The sequence below is a fragment of the Gekko japonicus genome, unplaced genomic scaffold (genome assembly GCF_001447785.1).
Source record: "Gekko japonicus isolate JY-2015 unplaced genomic scaffold, Gekko_japonicus_V1.1 scaffold152, whole genome shotgun sequence".
In the NCBI taxonomy this organism is placed as follows: Eukaryota; Metazoa; Chordata; class Lepidosauria; order Squamata; family Gekkonidae; genus Gekko; species Gekko japonicus.
This window is the reverse complement of record NW_015168050.1, coordinates 1,302,299-1,318,308: the sequence shown is the minus strand read 5'-3', so window position 1 is coordinate 1,318,308 and position 16,010 is coordinate 1,302,299. Positions and strand designations below refer to the sequence as shown.

Genomic DNA, 16,010 nt, shown 5'->3' with positions numbered 1-16,010 from the left:
GGAAGGTCATTAAGACTGCACTCAAAGCTTTAGCCAACTACCTCTACCTTACAACAAAGATATGTTGCACCCTTTTGGATCTTATTTTATCTTTAAGAACCCTTTGATCCCTGATAATTATTTGTATTTAATATTTTTATTCCACCTTTCCTCCAAAAAGCTCAGAGCAGCACTCATTATTCTCTTCTTCCACATTTTACTGTAATAACAACTTTGTGAGGTAGGTTAGAGAGACTGATTGGCCCAAGGTCAACCAGCAAGCTTCAAGGGGGAGCTGAACTAGAGTTTCCCAGGTCTTAATTCTCTTGAACTGTTCTGCTCATAACAGAGGAATGTTATATAGATTAGAACTGTGAATAGTTGATTTGCATTTCTTGCAACATTTTTGTAGCATTCCTTTGTCCGTGGCTTTAACACTATGTAGAAATATGGAGTAAACATACAATCCCATTATTCTAGTGAAGCAAATGTGTATAAAGCTAGCTTGGTGTTGTAGGTAAGGGTGGCCTCTAAATGGATCCTGAGATTCTAAAATGATATTATAATCCTGGATTGGAAAGTCTTCAATTTTTTGCTTTTCCTAAAGGGGTAAGGAGTCCCCAAGCCTACAAATATATTTATTTGAAACATTAGCTATCTTTTTCCCTTGCCAAACTCAAGGTGACTTACAATATAATGATTGTAAGTAAAAGTAAAGGTTTCCCTTGCTTGAAAGCCAGTCGAATCCAACTCTAGGGTTGCGGTTCTCATTTCTGTTTCCAAGCCGAAGAGCCAGCGCTGTCTGAAGACGTTTCCGTGTTCATGTGGCCAGCATGACTAAATGCCAAGGTGCACAGAACGCTGTTACCTTCCCACAGAAGCGGTACCTATTTATCTACTTGCAATTTCTTGCTTTCGAACTGCTAGGTTGGCAGGAGCTGGAACCAGAGAAGGGAGCTCACTCCGTCATGCGGCACTTGGGTCTCGAACGGCTGAACTACCGACCTTCCAGCCTGCAGTTCAATGTCATAACCACTTGAGCCATCGCAGCTCCTGTAAATAACACTATTGTAAATAACACTAAAAACAATATAAATAAAACAGCAACCATAAAAACACATAAAAGGTCACGTTAAGTTTTTTTTTAAAAAAACCCTCCAGTTAAGACTGCCAATAAAAAAAGAACTAAATCAGTCAAATGCAATCCTCAATAAAACTGTCTTCAATTGCCTCCTGAAAATCAACAGTGAGCAGGCTACATGCACCTCCCTGGGGAGGTTATTCCATAACTGTGGGGTTGCCATTGAAAAGGCCCTCTCTCATGTCCCCCCCCCCGATGAGCTTCTTTGTTTAGTGGGTCGGTCAGGAGGGCTCTCCTTGTGATCTTAGATTAAGCACCTCATTGTCAAGAATAGATTAGAGTCTGAAATATGACTAGAATTTGTGACAGCAACATACAGCAACTGCTACATACCCTTACCCTGATGCTGGAGGAGTCACAGTGGCTCTTCCAAGCCTTCCTGATATGGAATACATAACCACAGAAACCCATGTTTTAAGAAATGCATATAAAAGAGACAACCCTCTAATCCAGTGTATGTGTTCAGATTGGTTGGAAAAGCTAGATTTCTCTTGTTTTTTAATAGCACTTGCGGCACACACACACTGTAATGTTGGGAAGATGGCTGACTGTTTATTTTGAAAAGGACATGCTCAGGTATGAGGGCACAGTGTCCACTAATGGAGTCGATTTGAAAATACTATTAGCCTCTCTTGAGAAGATGGTGGCCCTAAATGTCAGCAAGTGAAAAAGAATTATAGCAGCACCAAATTCATTGTAAAACTTGGTGGCCCATTTATGGGAAAGCTTACATTAAAAGAAATTGTTGGACATGGTATCTCTCGGCAAGTGCCAGTAATGAAAACATCTTAATATACATGAAGCATTTTCTTTCTTAGAGGTCCTTAGATCACACCCAGACCTTTTGGCCTTGAGAAAGAAACAAATTCCTTCCCAGTTTCCATTTGAAACATTTATTTTTGGGAAATACATATTAAACACTATTATTTATATAAAAACAGGACTAAATTTGCCATAATGCATACAACCCACCTACAGGCCATTTTTATAGATTCAGTTGAATGTTTTAGTCTTGTTCAGTAAAACCTTTCCCTCAGAAAAAGTACAATATAAGAAGAGAAAGCATTTTTGTCTTGGTTTTGCTGGCTGAGATACTGGATACAATAAAGTTTTGCTAAAGTGAATCCCCCCTCCCCTAAAAGAAACACATTCTCCCTTACCCTTTTCATAGACTTTTGAACACTTGAAATACATATATATTTAGTTAATACACTTTTTATTTTGCTAAAATATAGCAAGTCAGCATGTAACAAAAATAATTTTCCTCAGCTTAACACAACTCAAAAAAGATTCCTACACTTTTCAGTTTGGGAGAGACAACACATAAGGTTAGCTGGGCAAGAATGTATGAGAATCAAAGAATGTTTGTGGGTATGTTCATTGGGGTATGAATTTTAAAGAGCAAAAAAGATGTTGGAAAGCTTCATTTATGGGGAAAAGCAATTGTAGGGAGCAGTATGAAAACTAGCAAGGTCACAGCAGGTTATGGAAGGAGATAGGTTCACATGCAGGTATCCATGAACACCTTGCAAGAAGAAGGGGTCATGTACCTTCATCCCACTGAGGTACATTAGAAGAAGAAGAGACTGGATTTATACCCCGCCGTTCACTTGGAGTCTCAGAGCAGCTTACGAACTCCTTTCCCCTCCCCTCCCCACAACAGACACCCTGTGAGGTAGGTGGGGCTGAGAGACCTCTTTCAAGAACTGCCCTTTCAAGGAAAGCTCCTGTCAGAACTATGGCTTGCCCAAGGTCATCCAGCAGCTGCAAGTGGAGGAGTGGGGAATCAAACCCGGTCCTCCCAGATTAGAGTCCACACAGTTAACCACTACACCAAACTGGGCCTGAGGCATATTTGCCAGCTAAGAGTGAACAAGCAACATGAAAACGCAAGTTTCTCTTTTATGAATGCCAGGAATCAAAAGATTTTTGAAAGCTCCACAAGAGGCAGCATGGCCAGAGTTTTCTATTTTTGCAAAGGGGGTACAAATGAATCAGAATATGGCACAAACCTTCTATGGAACTGGACACCAAACATCATATTCCACAGAATAGAAATCTCAGAAAAGCTAGGACCTACTGGCTCTTTGTTGTATGAAACTATTCCAAATGGGGCTTATGTCGTTTTAAGAACTCCGTATCAGCTCAGTATTGAGAAAATGCACTGTTATTCTCCACTGTTAGGGACAGAGGGTGTGCAAATACCAGATTCAGTTTATACACAGTGTGGCATTTCATATGGAAGTGAACATGTATGACCTGTCTAGACATGAACACCTGGGGAATTGTAGCCACAGTGAAACCCAGAATTTGCACAATGAAAAAAAAATTAGCCTAGTCAAATGCCACAAGCCTTTCTAGGCTTATTCAAAGATTAACATACAATTTCAGATAACTGGAGCCTTCTTCATTGGGCTTGCAGAGATCGTCTGCCTCTGATACAGGAAAGCATACACAAAACATTTGAAGAGAAGTCTGAGTCAAATAGATCACATAAACTTCTAGGAAGGCAGCAGACTAGGGACACGAGCCCCGAAGAATGGGAAGAGGAGGTGCACCTGACGAGAGCAGCTCCTTATGACAGGAGCCCTCCCACCCTTCTCTAGTAAGGAAGGAGCCCTCCCTGCTATTGCTGGCTAGTGAAATCTGGAAATGAAGGGGATGGAGTTAGGGAAAGAAAAAAACCTCCACACTAAAGCACACATGCAAACACCCCTATAAAACACAGTAAAGCTTTGGCACTAGGTCAGTCGTGTGGCTCAGAAACATCTCTATTGACCTGAATCACTGAAATCAAAGGCAGCAGGTGAGGCTTCTCCTCCAACTCCTTCCCACACAGTGTCGAAAAGACTATGGCACATCTAGCGGAGACTTTCTGGACTAAAAAGGACTGCCTCATTTAGAGGAGGACCACCTCATTCAGAGCAACCTCGCCCATTTTAGGATGTCCTTGACATGAATGATGGTGCTCTACTAGGAGTGAGGGCGCATGGACAGGATATGAGGTGGCCTCCTCTCTCTTGAGCAGCCAGGCCTGTACTCATGCCTACTGCAATACAATGGCCGGGAAAACCTCCCAACCCAACCCCACAAGGCAGAAGTGTATGAAAATTTACCCAGTGGTTGAATTTACAAGACGACAGTGTTTTGGAAGGAGGCTTTACCTTGGCTTTCAAGAGTATATGAGGGTGGTACTATCAATGGGAGTTCCTCTTTCACTGAGCTCCAGAAAAAGGGTGCTGGTCTATCGCATAAAGGATCTATCCCAGGGTGGGGTGGGGGGCACAGCTAATGCTGAACATCAAGGATGGCCTTGCGCTGCTGAGATTTTAGCTCGATCCCTCCCTCCTTTCTCCTCAATGGTTTGGTCACCCATCACTACACCCAACTGCCTACTACATGGAAGCACAGAATAGATGCTTCATGCCACAAAGGCTGGCAAAGAGATGCTACATTTATTACAGAAAAAAATATTGTTATTTGGTCAGTTATATGTATGTATGTATATATACACACACACACACACACACACACATATACATCCACGCATTTTAAAGAAAGAAAACAGTGGGACAGAGAGAGAGCTGGGTCCTAGCTAGGTCATGAGTGTTACATTTCATTGGCCACCAAATCCTCCTTGTTGACCATGCCATTGGAGAGCATGTTCTGGCTTTCATTCAAGCGTTTGACTCTGTAGGCTTCAAAATGGATGCTGCTGGTAATGTCCTTGATGTTTTGCATGTGTGTCCTACAGGAAGAAGGACAGGGCAATTAAGAAGTTTTGTGCATCACACAGTGAAATCCAACAGCAACTTGATACAGATGAAGACAATACCCGATTACATGCTGTAGGTGTGAGAACCAACTTTGCCAAAAACCATGTTACTGCCAAGACAGGACAGGGCTAGATGGAACAATGGTCTGACTCTGTACAAGGCAGCACCTTCTATTCACGGATTCCTCCAGCAGGGCAAAGCTGGCATGGGAAGTAATTGTTATGCCAGTCCCACCCGACCTATGCAGTAAGAACTCCACCACTAAAAAGTGTTGGGAGTCGCCACTGTAGGTAATATAGTCTCCTAAAACAGATGTGTGTATGTACTCTACACTTCAATCCTAGAAGAAAAACAAATTGAGGCGTCAGCAGTGATTACTCCCTACGCCCCTGTTAGAAAGGTGCTACCAACCTGATCAGAAGATCTCGCAAGTAAGCAAACTCGCAATGTGTTGTGTTCTCAACTGTAAAAGGCAGGACACAGTGTTAGAAGTTAGCATAAGATCAATGCATCAAGTTTCAGAGAAAGACAGGGCTCATAAAGTCTGGTCCGAGCACAGAGAACTTGCAGCTCTCTTGAACACATTTCAGGCCACTCAAGAAAACTGACACTTAAGGATCTAGCTTGAAGATGCAAAAAGGATCTCTACAGGCTTCAGCCACTAATGTGCCTTGGAGCTTCCTGCTGTACACAGAAAGTGCCAAGCGCCTAGTGTCGAAGATGACTCTAAGGGCTTTGTCTTGTGTCTGCATTGCTGTTTTCATGAATTACCATAGACTGTCCACAGGGGGGAAGCCAAAGGCTTAAAATGAACACATTCTCCTACTGCTTTCTGGAAATGTTTTTCCTCAAAAGTAGGATTTTTCTATGGAAGAAAAATCACAAAATGCTAACAAAAACAAAATAGTGCAGTGTATTTCTTTGTATTTTCAACAGTGCTGGGAAGGAAAAAAAGGTAATTCAATGTGACCATGAGGGATGCACAGATAGCTCCAATGAGATGTTATTAAATTATCTGAACTCCATGCTGGCAGCCCCACTACCTCCAGTTACACAACAGTGCAGGCGATGGCTGCCCTCTGTATTTCAGTTTCAGAAATGGAATTATAACACGGCTAGTGCTAGCCAAATCCAGTGGAGCAGGATCTGTCTATAAAACCCTTCTTAAGCAGTAAGTAACCTGGGCAAGCCCATTTGAAGACAGAAAATACTTTCCATGACTTCTGAGAGCACAGAGCAGAAGACAGGCAAGCAACAGAACTGAAAGCAGCTCCAAGATTTTTAATTTTAACAATGCCAGCAAAAGTAACTGTGGGTCAATTTCTCCTTTGTGTTATAAACAAATGCATATTACTAAACCAGACATGTTCCTTTCTAACCTTCCTGTATGATGAGGAGCAGCACATACATGGAGAAAATAATGCTCAGATTCCATATTCAGTGCTAGGTCACTTCTCCACCCTAGCCCCTTGGGCCGAGGAATCCACAAGTCTGTCTCTAGATCCACACTAAGGCCCACACCAGATCATGATTTTAAGCACAACGACTAAGTGCAGAAGCTGCAGAACTCACTGACAGAGAAGCAAATTCAGTGAGTTTGATTAATTGAAAATTGTTCATTCTCTTACTGCTGGCATCCTTTTGTTCCCTGTTGTTATTTTACACACACACACACACACACACACACACACACACACACACACACACACGTCTATAATCTATCTTATCTACATTCCAAACATTTGGCCACATTCAGAGAGCGTGACAGACAAGAGGTTTGTCCACAATGGGCACAAACATAACTTGCTCCCACGTTCACACACTTTTCACCTGGCTGAAGTGGAGTTTTCCTCCCCATAAACCAGGATCCTAAACAATGAATGGGGGTGGAGAGACAAGCCAAATGCTTGTATTCAAATAGCATCATGAACTGGAGCTCGACTGAAGCCTTCCCAAACCTGGAAGTCTTCCACCTTGCTCTGTGTGTCAGGAAGAGAGTTAAAGGACCAGGCGGTTGGCTACATAAAAGGCCACTACCTGAAACCCCAGAGAGCTGTTGCCAGTCTTAGTAGACCACACCGAACTTGACGGACCGATGGTCTTGTTAAGTATAAGGTGCATCCATGTGTGAGAGGGGAGGAGGACTGAGGCAACAGTGCAAACACTGCAAAAAGTTGTGTTCATGCCCATCACAGAGCAACCTCTGTCATGATGCTATGAAGTGCTCTGAAAGCACTATAAAATAATCCATGTTTACTGGGTTGGCTCCAGTGATTCACAGGCACAAGGATAACGGATCTTTCCCTTGTTCCCCTCCCCCAGGCAGTCCTTTCTGACCCTGGGAGTCACAGGAGTAATAACCAGAATGGCCAGGGAAGCTGCACGGAGGAAGAGAAAAGGGGTGGAATCACCCATCTCTTCCCTCAGCTAAAGGTGTAAGGGAAAGATCTGCTGGGTCCAACCATACAATTGTTAGAATGGACTCACGCAGTATCTGCATTTCTGCTGTTCCTACCAGGGTTTCTTGTGATGTTCTTGGAATCACTGCGCCCTTGCTTTGTGACAGCAAGTGTGAACAATAGTGTTACACCGGGGCCTTGAATAAGTTTCAGAATGTCATAGCACAAGTAAGAGAACTTCACTTCAGCACACAAAAACCAGAGCTTTGTATCTTTTCTAGCCAATAGCTGCCAATCACAGCGCAGACAGGAGCTGAAGACTTGGTTAAAACTCTGAGCAATGACAGTCAAGCAACGTCGTGCTTCACTTCTAACTATTCCAGCAATTTTGCTGTTGTAAAGCAGGATGTTCCATCCTCAGTTCTATTCAGTCTGCGACTGAGAGAGGCAGCAGGCAGCAGCCCTGCACTCAGGACACCAGCAGCTGAAAAACCCACCATCTCCACAGGATGCCACCAACCAAAAGCAATTCCTGTTTGCATTTCAGGGAGACATGTGTGAGCACTAAATACAGACACTATGGTTCTCATTCTGAGCAACAGAGGGCAGCAAAGCACACTCCCACACAACAGGCAAAGTATACAGACCTTGCAGTCTTGCACATTTCAAACTGTCTTTTGAGGGCAATTTAAAGCTGTAGCTATTGGTGCAGAACCAACATGCAGAAACGACAGCTCTTACCTTCAATTGTTCCCCATTTTGTTTTCCTTCCCAGAATTCGTCTGCCATTAATCTGGTATTCCTGATCACTGCCCACCACCGCAAATGGAATCATTTCCTAAAACAAAGTTGTAAAATTGCAAGAGGAATCACACCTTCCCATCAAAAGCACATTCAAGGTTGCAAGGAGGGTTGGTTACTTTACTTGCCCTAATTTCTGTGACCTTTGGCAGTGGCTTCACCTGTTCGGTCAACAATTTCTCCCTAGGTATAAGTGCTAAGGAGCTCATGGCCAGGCAAACCAGACAAGCTGTTCTAAGCTGGGTTCTAGATTTCCCCCCATAAAGAATTTCCCTTTTGCCCTTAACGGGGGGGAGGGGAGGAGTCTTTGGGTTGTTATAACAATACTATTGAGAATTTCTTAGGAAGGATGTTAGGTGCAGGTCAAAAACCTTATTTTGAGCACATGCTGAGCAGGTGGCAAGATATGGCTGCCCCACTTACTCTAAATTTCTCATTTGTTAGCCGGTCTTCAGAGTCCTCATCAAACTGTTTCTGTGGATAGACATCAATGCCATTGGCAAGAAGATCTGCTGTGATCTAAGAAAAAAGAAACAGGAATGGAACATGTTCACTGTAGATACAAAGAGCAACAAGGAAGCCTAACTGAAAAAAGAGCTTATCAAGAGCAGTAAAAGGACTGCAGTGAATTCCACATGTGGTCTGTGAAAAACGGAGTCACTTCTGTGCACCTTGGGCAAGACTTGTCCAAGGCATCCCAGCAAGTCCCAGACAGAAGAACCTGGGAACTCCACGTGACTAATAAATCCTATTTCTCCACCCTTACAGTGCTCAAAGCAGTGCTTTAGCCTCACAACTCTGCCTGTTAGGTCAGGCTGGCCAACAGTGATCTGCCTTAAGGCAGCCTCAGGATTTTCACAGCCATGCAAGCTCTTGAAGTAAGATTCCTATGGCCAAATTGTAGGCCAACAGTCAAGTCTCTTTTCAGAACTGTTTTCCGCAGACTGAAAATGCTCCCATTAAGGAGTTCTCACCACTTCCACATACTATTAACTGTATACATGTTCAGTAGTAAGTGGTCGAAAACTTGGATGACTGGGGGAATTTCTTCTGTAGAGCTCACCTATATTATCCAGATGTACAAGTTTCGGCCATTGCATGCAGCCCCACAAAAATAATTTCCAGTGCTGCTCTTAGGCCTTCTGATCCAAGGGCAGCAGTGATAGGAAACAGATCCACAGGGTCATCTAAACTTGATTTCTCTGCTTAGATTCTGAACTTTAAGGTGCTGTTCCATCAGAATAGTAGCACCTTTCCAGTGGACTGGCTGTTCTGTCTGAGGATGGGATTTCCTGATTTGCCCCTCCTGCCAGGGATTCCTAAATTTCTCTCAACACCTGCCCGGGATGGGGGGGGGGGCAGGGAAATATGTCTTTTAGCGTGGCTCTGCTCAAACAACTTAAAATCCAAGATACTGGGTGGGTCAGAGGAAAGCAGTGCAAGGTAAAAACAATGAAGGCTGAAAGGGGCAAATAGCCAGAAAACTAAGAGAACAGACATCTGTGCATACAGGCCATCTAATCCAACCCCCTGCTCAATGCAGGATTAGCCTAGAGCATCCCTGACAAGTGTTTGTTCAGCCGCTGCTTAATGACTGCCAGTGAGGGGGAGCTCACCACCTCCCTAGGCAGCTGATTCCACTGTTGCACAACTCTGACTGTAGAAAAGTTTTTCCTAATATCCAGCTGGTACCTTCCTGCCAGTGCCAGATTTACGCATAAGCTAAATAAGCTACAGCTTAGAGCCTCACAATCTGCTGGGGCCTCGAATAAAAACACAATATAAAAAGTGATTTCAAATATTAAAAAGGTGTATATATTTTAAATATTTCTGTGACCAAATGATGTAATTTAAAACAGTAGGGGGCCTCTGGGTTTTGTATAGCTTAGGGCCTCAGCAAGTCTAAATCTGGCCCTGCTTCCCGCCCTTAATTTAAACCCATTATTGCAAGTTCTATCCTCTGCTGCCAACCGGAACAGTTCCCTGCCCTCCTCTAAGTGACAGCCCTTCAAATACTGAAAGAGAGCAATCATGTCCCCCCAACCTCCTCTTCTCCAGACTAAACATTACCAAGTTCCTCAGCCTTTCCTCAAAGGGCTTGGTCTCCAGGCCCCCAATCATCCTAGTTGCTCTCCTCTGCACCCACTCCATTCTGTCCACATACTTTTTGAAGTGAAGCATCCAGAACTGCACACAATACTCCAGGTGCAGGTGGACCAATGCAGTGTACAGCGGGACTATGACATCTTGCGATTTGAATGTTACGCCTCTGTTGATACACCCCAAGATCACATTAGCCTTTTTTGTCACTGCATCACACTGGCTGCTTATATTTAATTTATGTCCACCCGTACCCCAAGTGCTTATTCACACACACTGCTATTCAGAAGTGTATCCTCATTTTTGTTACCCAGATGTAGAACTCAGCATTTATCCTTGCAAAACTGCATCTTGTTCACATCCGCCCGCTTTTCCAGCGTGTTCAGATCTCCTTGAATTCTATCTCTATCTTCTGGTGTGTTTGCTGCTCCTCCCAATTTGGTGTCATCTGCAAATTTAATGAGTATCCCCTCCACACCCTCATCCAGATCATTTATAAAAATATTGAAAAGTACTGGGCCCAGAACCGAGCCCTATGGCACCCCACTGGACACCTCCCTCCAGTCAGACGAAATGCCATTGACAAATACTCTTTGAGTGCAGTTCTCCAACCAGTTCCTTATCTACCTAACTATCCTAGAGTCCAGTCCACAGTCCTCTAGTTCACGCATCAGAACATCATGGGGAACCCGGTCAAAAGCTTTACCGAAATCCAGGTAAACAACATTAACAGCATTCCCTTGATCCAGTAAGCTTGTCACTTAATCAAAGAAGGAAATGAGGCTGGTCCGGCAAGACCTGTTGGGGACAAATCTGTGCTGATAACCCCGGATTACCAAATTGTCCTTTAGATGATCGCAGATGGATCCCTTTAAAATCTGCTCCCTGATCTTCCATGGGACAGAGGTCAGACTGAATGGCCTGTAGTTTCCTGGGTCATCCCCCCCCCCTTTTAAAAAAAATTGGGATAACATCTGCCCTCCTCCAGTCCTGTGGCCCGTCACATTCTTAATTGCAGGGCTGAACATTTGGGGTTGCAGTGTCAGGCAGGAAAGTTTGACGGTAAGAAACAAATACCAACATGTTAACAGTCTGGAATACTCTCGTGCTATGTTGTTTCCATTTCCCCAGCAATTTTACTGGTGCATCTGCTTTAAAATCTATCTGGAAAAAGATTTGCAGGAGGGGAGCGGAAAAAAAGAATCAAACAGGAAACTATGTTTATGTTTCTCTCCTCTAAGAGCAGGAGAGCCAAAAGAAACATATGGAGACCAATAAAGCCTCTTCCCTCTTGTGAGCTGTGACTCAAGGAACGTGCAGGGCTCCTGGCTAGCTATTAGGAACTGGAGAGCTGTAGAATCAGAGGAGATCAGAAAATGCCATTGTCTGCTTACCCTTTGTTTGAAGTAGTCCCTCTCCTCTAGTGTTAAAGTGTCAGCTTTGGCAATGACAGGCACTATGTTGACCACTTTGCTCAGGCGCCTCATAAATTCAATGTCCAGTGGCCGGAGGCTGAAAGGGAGATGAGAAAGACTCTTAAAGTGAAAGGCAACTGAGAAAAACAGGTTGCTTACCTGTAACTGGTGACCTTCAAATGGTCATCTGTGCATTCACACCTGTTATTACACTCTGAGAGCTCTTACAATGTATTGTTATAATTATTTCTTAGGTTGCTTTTTAAGAAGTCAGAAGTGGTGGTGTTTAAATTCATTTTTCAGTATAAACTATTAGATGACCACATTCAATGAACTTGAATCGAACTTTGAGCTAAAAGCTAATTTGTTAAGCAGTATGTATGACCACCATCTCTTGGGTTTTTAGTGGGTTTTCTTTACTTTCTCCCATAGTATGCAGATCCTCCCCTTCCTAATTTCGTTGCAGTTTATAGAAAATGCAAATTGAAAAATCCCCTACGGGGGGCATAAAAAACAAACAAACAAGTTGACTTCTGGAGCTGGAGAAAAGAAGACAAAAGAGTTCTTAAATTCCCACCGAAGTAGAAGAGGCGCTGAGTATCTTTGAGGGGAGGACTCCCAATTAATTCCTCTTATTCCTGTCCGACATTCAGATACTCGGATATATCTTCACTGGTGAGTCTGTCTTTACTGCTTATCAGCTGTTGAAAGTTTCTGAGTCTGATTGCCATAAACAAAATGAGTGTTGGAAAAGCCCAAAATGCCTGAGAGATGGGGAAGGAATCTTTCCACTGGCAAGCAAACAGACCAAGATAGCTGATTTTTTTCCCCTGAGAGTGTTGCATATAATATCCCAACTTCAAACAAAGATGCAATTCTAGCTGAAGAAAAAGGGAGAGCCAAAAAACCAGAAGTTACAGCAAGAAAGGACTGTTACATATATCTTGGAATGTTTAAATGGAATCAATCAGAAGCTTGAGAAGTTGGTAGAGAGGAAGACTAGGAAATCTGGGAAGAGACAAAGTTCAGTGGCTGTGTAAGCTCTGCTAATATGCCACCAAATGTCTTCATCTCACCAAAGAGTAAAGAGTTCTCAGCAGATTCCCCTCTGTCACATAAAGTGAGTACATGAAAGCTCTAGACCCAATTTGATTCTCCAGCAAAAAATAAATAAATGTTTGTCAATTTGCAGAACCTGAGGTGGATTGCCTTTGTGGAATACAAAAAGGAAGGTGTTAAATCATCTGAGCCTATTACTTAAGTTGAAAATCTCTGGAATTGATTTGAAAGGGCTAGAAATAATTAGCCAACCAAATCAGATGCAGAGGGTCCTTCTCAGATTTTCCGGTGAGAGGATCCCATCTTTAATAATGAAACAGAGTGCAACTTTTAAGAGCAAGGGGATCTTCCCAGCCCGTACCTTTTTAAATACACTGAAACCTATACTGCTTTTGGTCAAGAAACATAAAGAGACTAAAGGGGGACAAGAACAGATCCCCCTGCTGCCTGATCTAATGGACCTCTCTCGTCAGGGAGAGGAGGTGCCAGTTTCGAATGCAGTCTGTGGGGCAGCTAAATCCTCAGATAAGTCATCCCCTTCAGTCTATGTGTATGAAGGAATAGATATTGACAACTCCTTGGAGGATGACCTGATAAAAACTTTTCTAAATTTCCCAAAAGAGATTCAAGGTGCAATAGTCAACAGACTGGGAAGCTACTGATGTTAGGGTATGATACCAGAAAACAAGAGGTGACTGCAGACAGATTGGAGGCTGCCAAAATAAGTCCTTACGAAAACAGCCATGACATGTCTTACCATATCTCTCCTTCTCCTCAACTGATCAGTTTAACCTCTACTACAGAAGTCCAACTTGAACTCAAGAGAAACTCAGAGACGTTAATACAAGCTGAAATCCATATGTCTTCAATAACGGCTGAGAATCTCCCTCTGAGCAGTAAGGAAGAGATTGTGTGGCCCAGCACAAGCCAAATAATTAAGAACGTATCAAGAGGTATGAGCAATGGGTCTGTATTTTATGACACCAACAGCACCCTTGAACAATTAACCAAAGGGGACTGACTCACAACTTCTTCTACACCATCGCCAGCTAAGTTTCCTACTACTTTGGATATTAAAATCATCTTTTGGAACGTGGCCGGCTGGTGATATAAGGCCAAGGATGTTGAATTTATTAGCTACCTCAAGCAGTTTGATGTCATACTAGTCCAAGAGACTTGGTACCCAGATTCAGCTCGAAGGGTATAAGTCCTATACTCTTCCTGCCTTCAAAAGTAATACAAGGGGTCGCTTCCAAGCAGGATTATCTACTTTTGTCTCCTCATATCTCTTCTCGGAATACATCACTTTACAGATGAATAAGCTCTGTGGCAGAGGCCATCAAGCTTGTCCTTGATACCTCTACTCTAACTTTGTGAATATATATGTACCATCCTCTTTAGACAATTCAACTCTTTCTCAATGTTGGGAACACTTTGCCACAATTATGGAGGAATTAGAGAGGAAATTTCCGTCTATTGAAATAATTTTAGTGGGTGATTTTAACACTAGAGTAGGGAGGGATTGCATATTTTTAAAGCTCTTGATGGTACTCAAGACAATACTCTTCCATGTAGTTTTTCATATCCAAGACACTCTAAAGATAGCTTTCTAAACCCAGCAGGTATATGTCTTGCCAGATTCTGCATGCAATACAATAGATTTTAGTTAAATGGTCTGATTGGCTTCCCAAACCCTGGAGAATTCACCTTTGTCTCCCTGAGGGGTTATAATGTAATTGATTATGTTTTAATTTCTCCCTCACTGAAACCGCACGTCAAAGATTTTACAATAGATGATTTTATTATTAGCGACCATTTCCCTCTCATTTTAAGTTGGCCCTCATACCTATCCTTCTTGTAACCTGATCTCACAATTCTCTGAAACCGATTTACTACCTAGAATACCTTGGAATGACCACATAATAGGGAAAACTCAACAACTTCTAAAATCTGGCCTTATTCTTTCCTGATAAGTGCATCTGACACTACTGCCTCTATATCAGTCTACAATTCTCTAATCCTCCGGTATATATAATTCTATTTTGGTCATGGACTCCCCTGAACATTCCAACATGCTCCAAAATCAGTTCGCTCTCTGATCTGTCATTCAGAGGGTCTCCCTATCCACTGGGCTGCTTTGCTTGAGTCCTGCCTCCAACATTCTAAACAGTTGGCTGTTCCTCTCCCCCCCCCCAGCCAGTCAGAACACAGAGGTCCTTTGCATATGTGACCTGATTCGCCTTTGCCTCGGAACACAGAGGTCGTTTGCAAATGCGGCCTCACTGGCCTTTCCCTCTAACATTCTAAACAGTTTGCTGTTGATGTTCTGAGGTAAAATAAATTTCCCCTTAGTGTCTGTTGGGGAAAACCATGGTTGCAAATCTCCAGGTGAGGGCTGAAGATCACTCAGAATTATAACTGCTTTCCAGATGGCAGAGATCAGTTCCCCTGGAGAAAATGGTGGACTCTGTGTCCTTATATCCTGCTGAGATGGCCCCTGTATGACAGCCAATGTGACGTAGCACTGATGTCCAGATGACCAAGATCAGTTCTCTTGGAGTCAATGGCTGCTTTGGGCAGTAGATTCTATGGCTTTATACCCTGCTGAGGTCCCTCCCCACCCAAAATCCTGCCCTCCCCAGGCTCTACCCCTCAAATCTACAGGCATTTCCCAACCCAGAGTTGGCAACCATGTAATCAGCTATGGAACCACTTTCCAGACCCTTAGAACCCAGAAAACATGGCACAGGAGGAGATGCTTTTCTACCTTAGCTGTGACTGCATAGCCCCAAATTAACATAAACCAACCTCCAGGCGGCACCTGGAGATCTCCAGCTATTAAAACTGATGTCCAGATAATCAAGATCAGTTCTCCTGGAGACAATGGTTGCTTTGGGCAGTGGATTCTATGGCCACAGTCGGGACACTCATCTGGAGCTACCTTCTAGCTCTCATTGTATTTCTTCCCACATCGAGCATTACTCCTAGTATCGTATATTTCTGAATCACTGAGCATTAATGCAGGATGCACAGGCAGAGGTACAACTAACTTAGCAAACTCTATACACTCATGGTTTGACAGAGAATGCAAAGAAACAAAAACTTTACTATGTAAAGTCTTTAGTCACTACCGCAATTCGAAGGCCCTAACCTTGCCACCAGAATACTTTAAACTTCAGAATCAACTGCACCAACTTATATAAAAAAAGGAGAAATGACTACATTAAAACCCAATGGGGAGAATTATATCATGCCACAACTCTACACAATTCCAAAAAGTTTTGGGCAATAGTCTCGGGTGCATTCCGGGCTGATGACCCCTCCATGTCTGTTACTTCTT

The 16,010-nt window shown here is 43.1% G+C and overlaps 1 protein-coding gene across 6 annotated transcripts in view; it reads right to left on the bottom strand.

The window, feature by feature from the left end:
* Positions 1 to 4,669: 4,669 nt before the first annotated feature.
* The window catches only part of SEPT9 (septin 9), a 326,641-nt gene continuing 315,300 nt past the window's right edge, over positions 4,670 to 16,010 (bottom strand). For all 6 annotated transcript variants that reach the window (XM_015414345.1, XM_015414344.1, XM_015414347.1 and 3 more), the window contains 5 exons: positions 11,591 to 11,708; positions 8,520 to 8,615; positions 8,037 to 8,133; positions 5,308 to 5,359; positions 4,670 to 4,868 (listed from right to left, as the gene is read on the bottom strand). In XM_015414345.1, the coding sequence (XP_015269831.1) occupies positions 4,730 to 4,868; positions 5,308 to 5,359; positions 8,037 to 8,133; positions 8,520 to 8,615; positions 11,591 to 11,708 (502 nt within the window). In that variant the 3' untranslated portion in view covers positions 4,670 to 4,729. The remainder of the gene's footprint in view (positions 4,869 to 5,307; positions 5,360 to 8,036; positions 8,134 to 8,519; positions 8,616 to 11,590; positions 11,709 to 16,010) is intronic.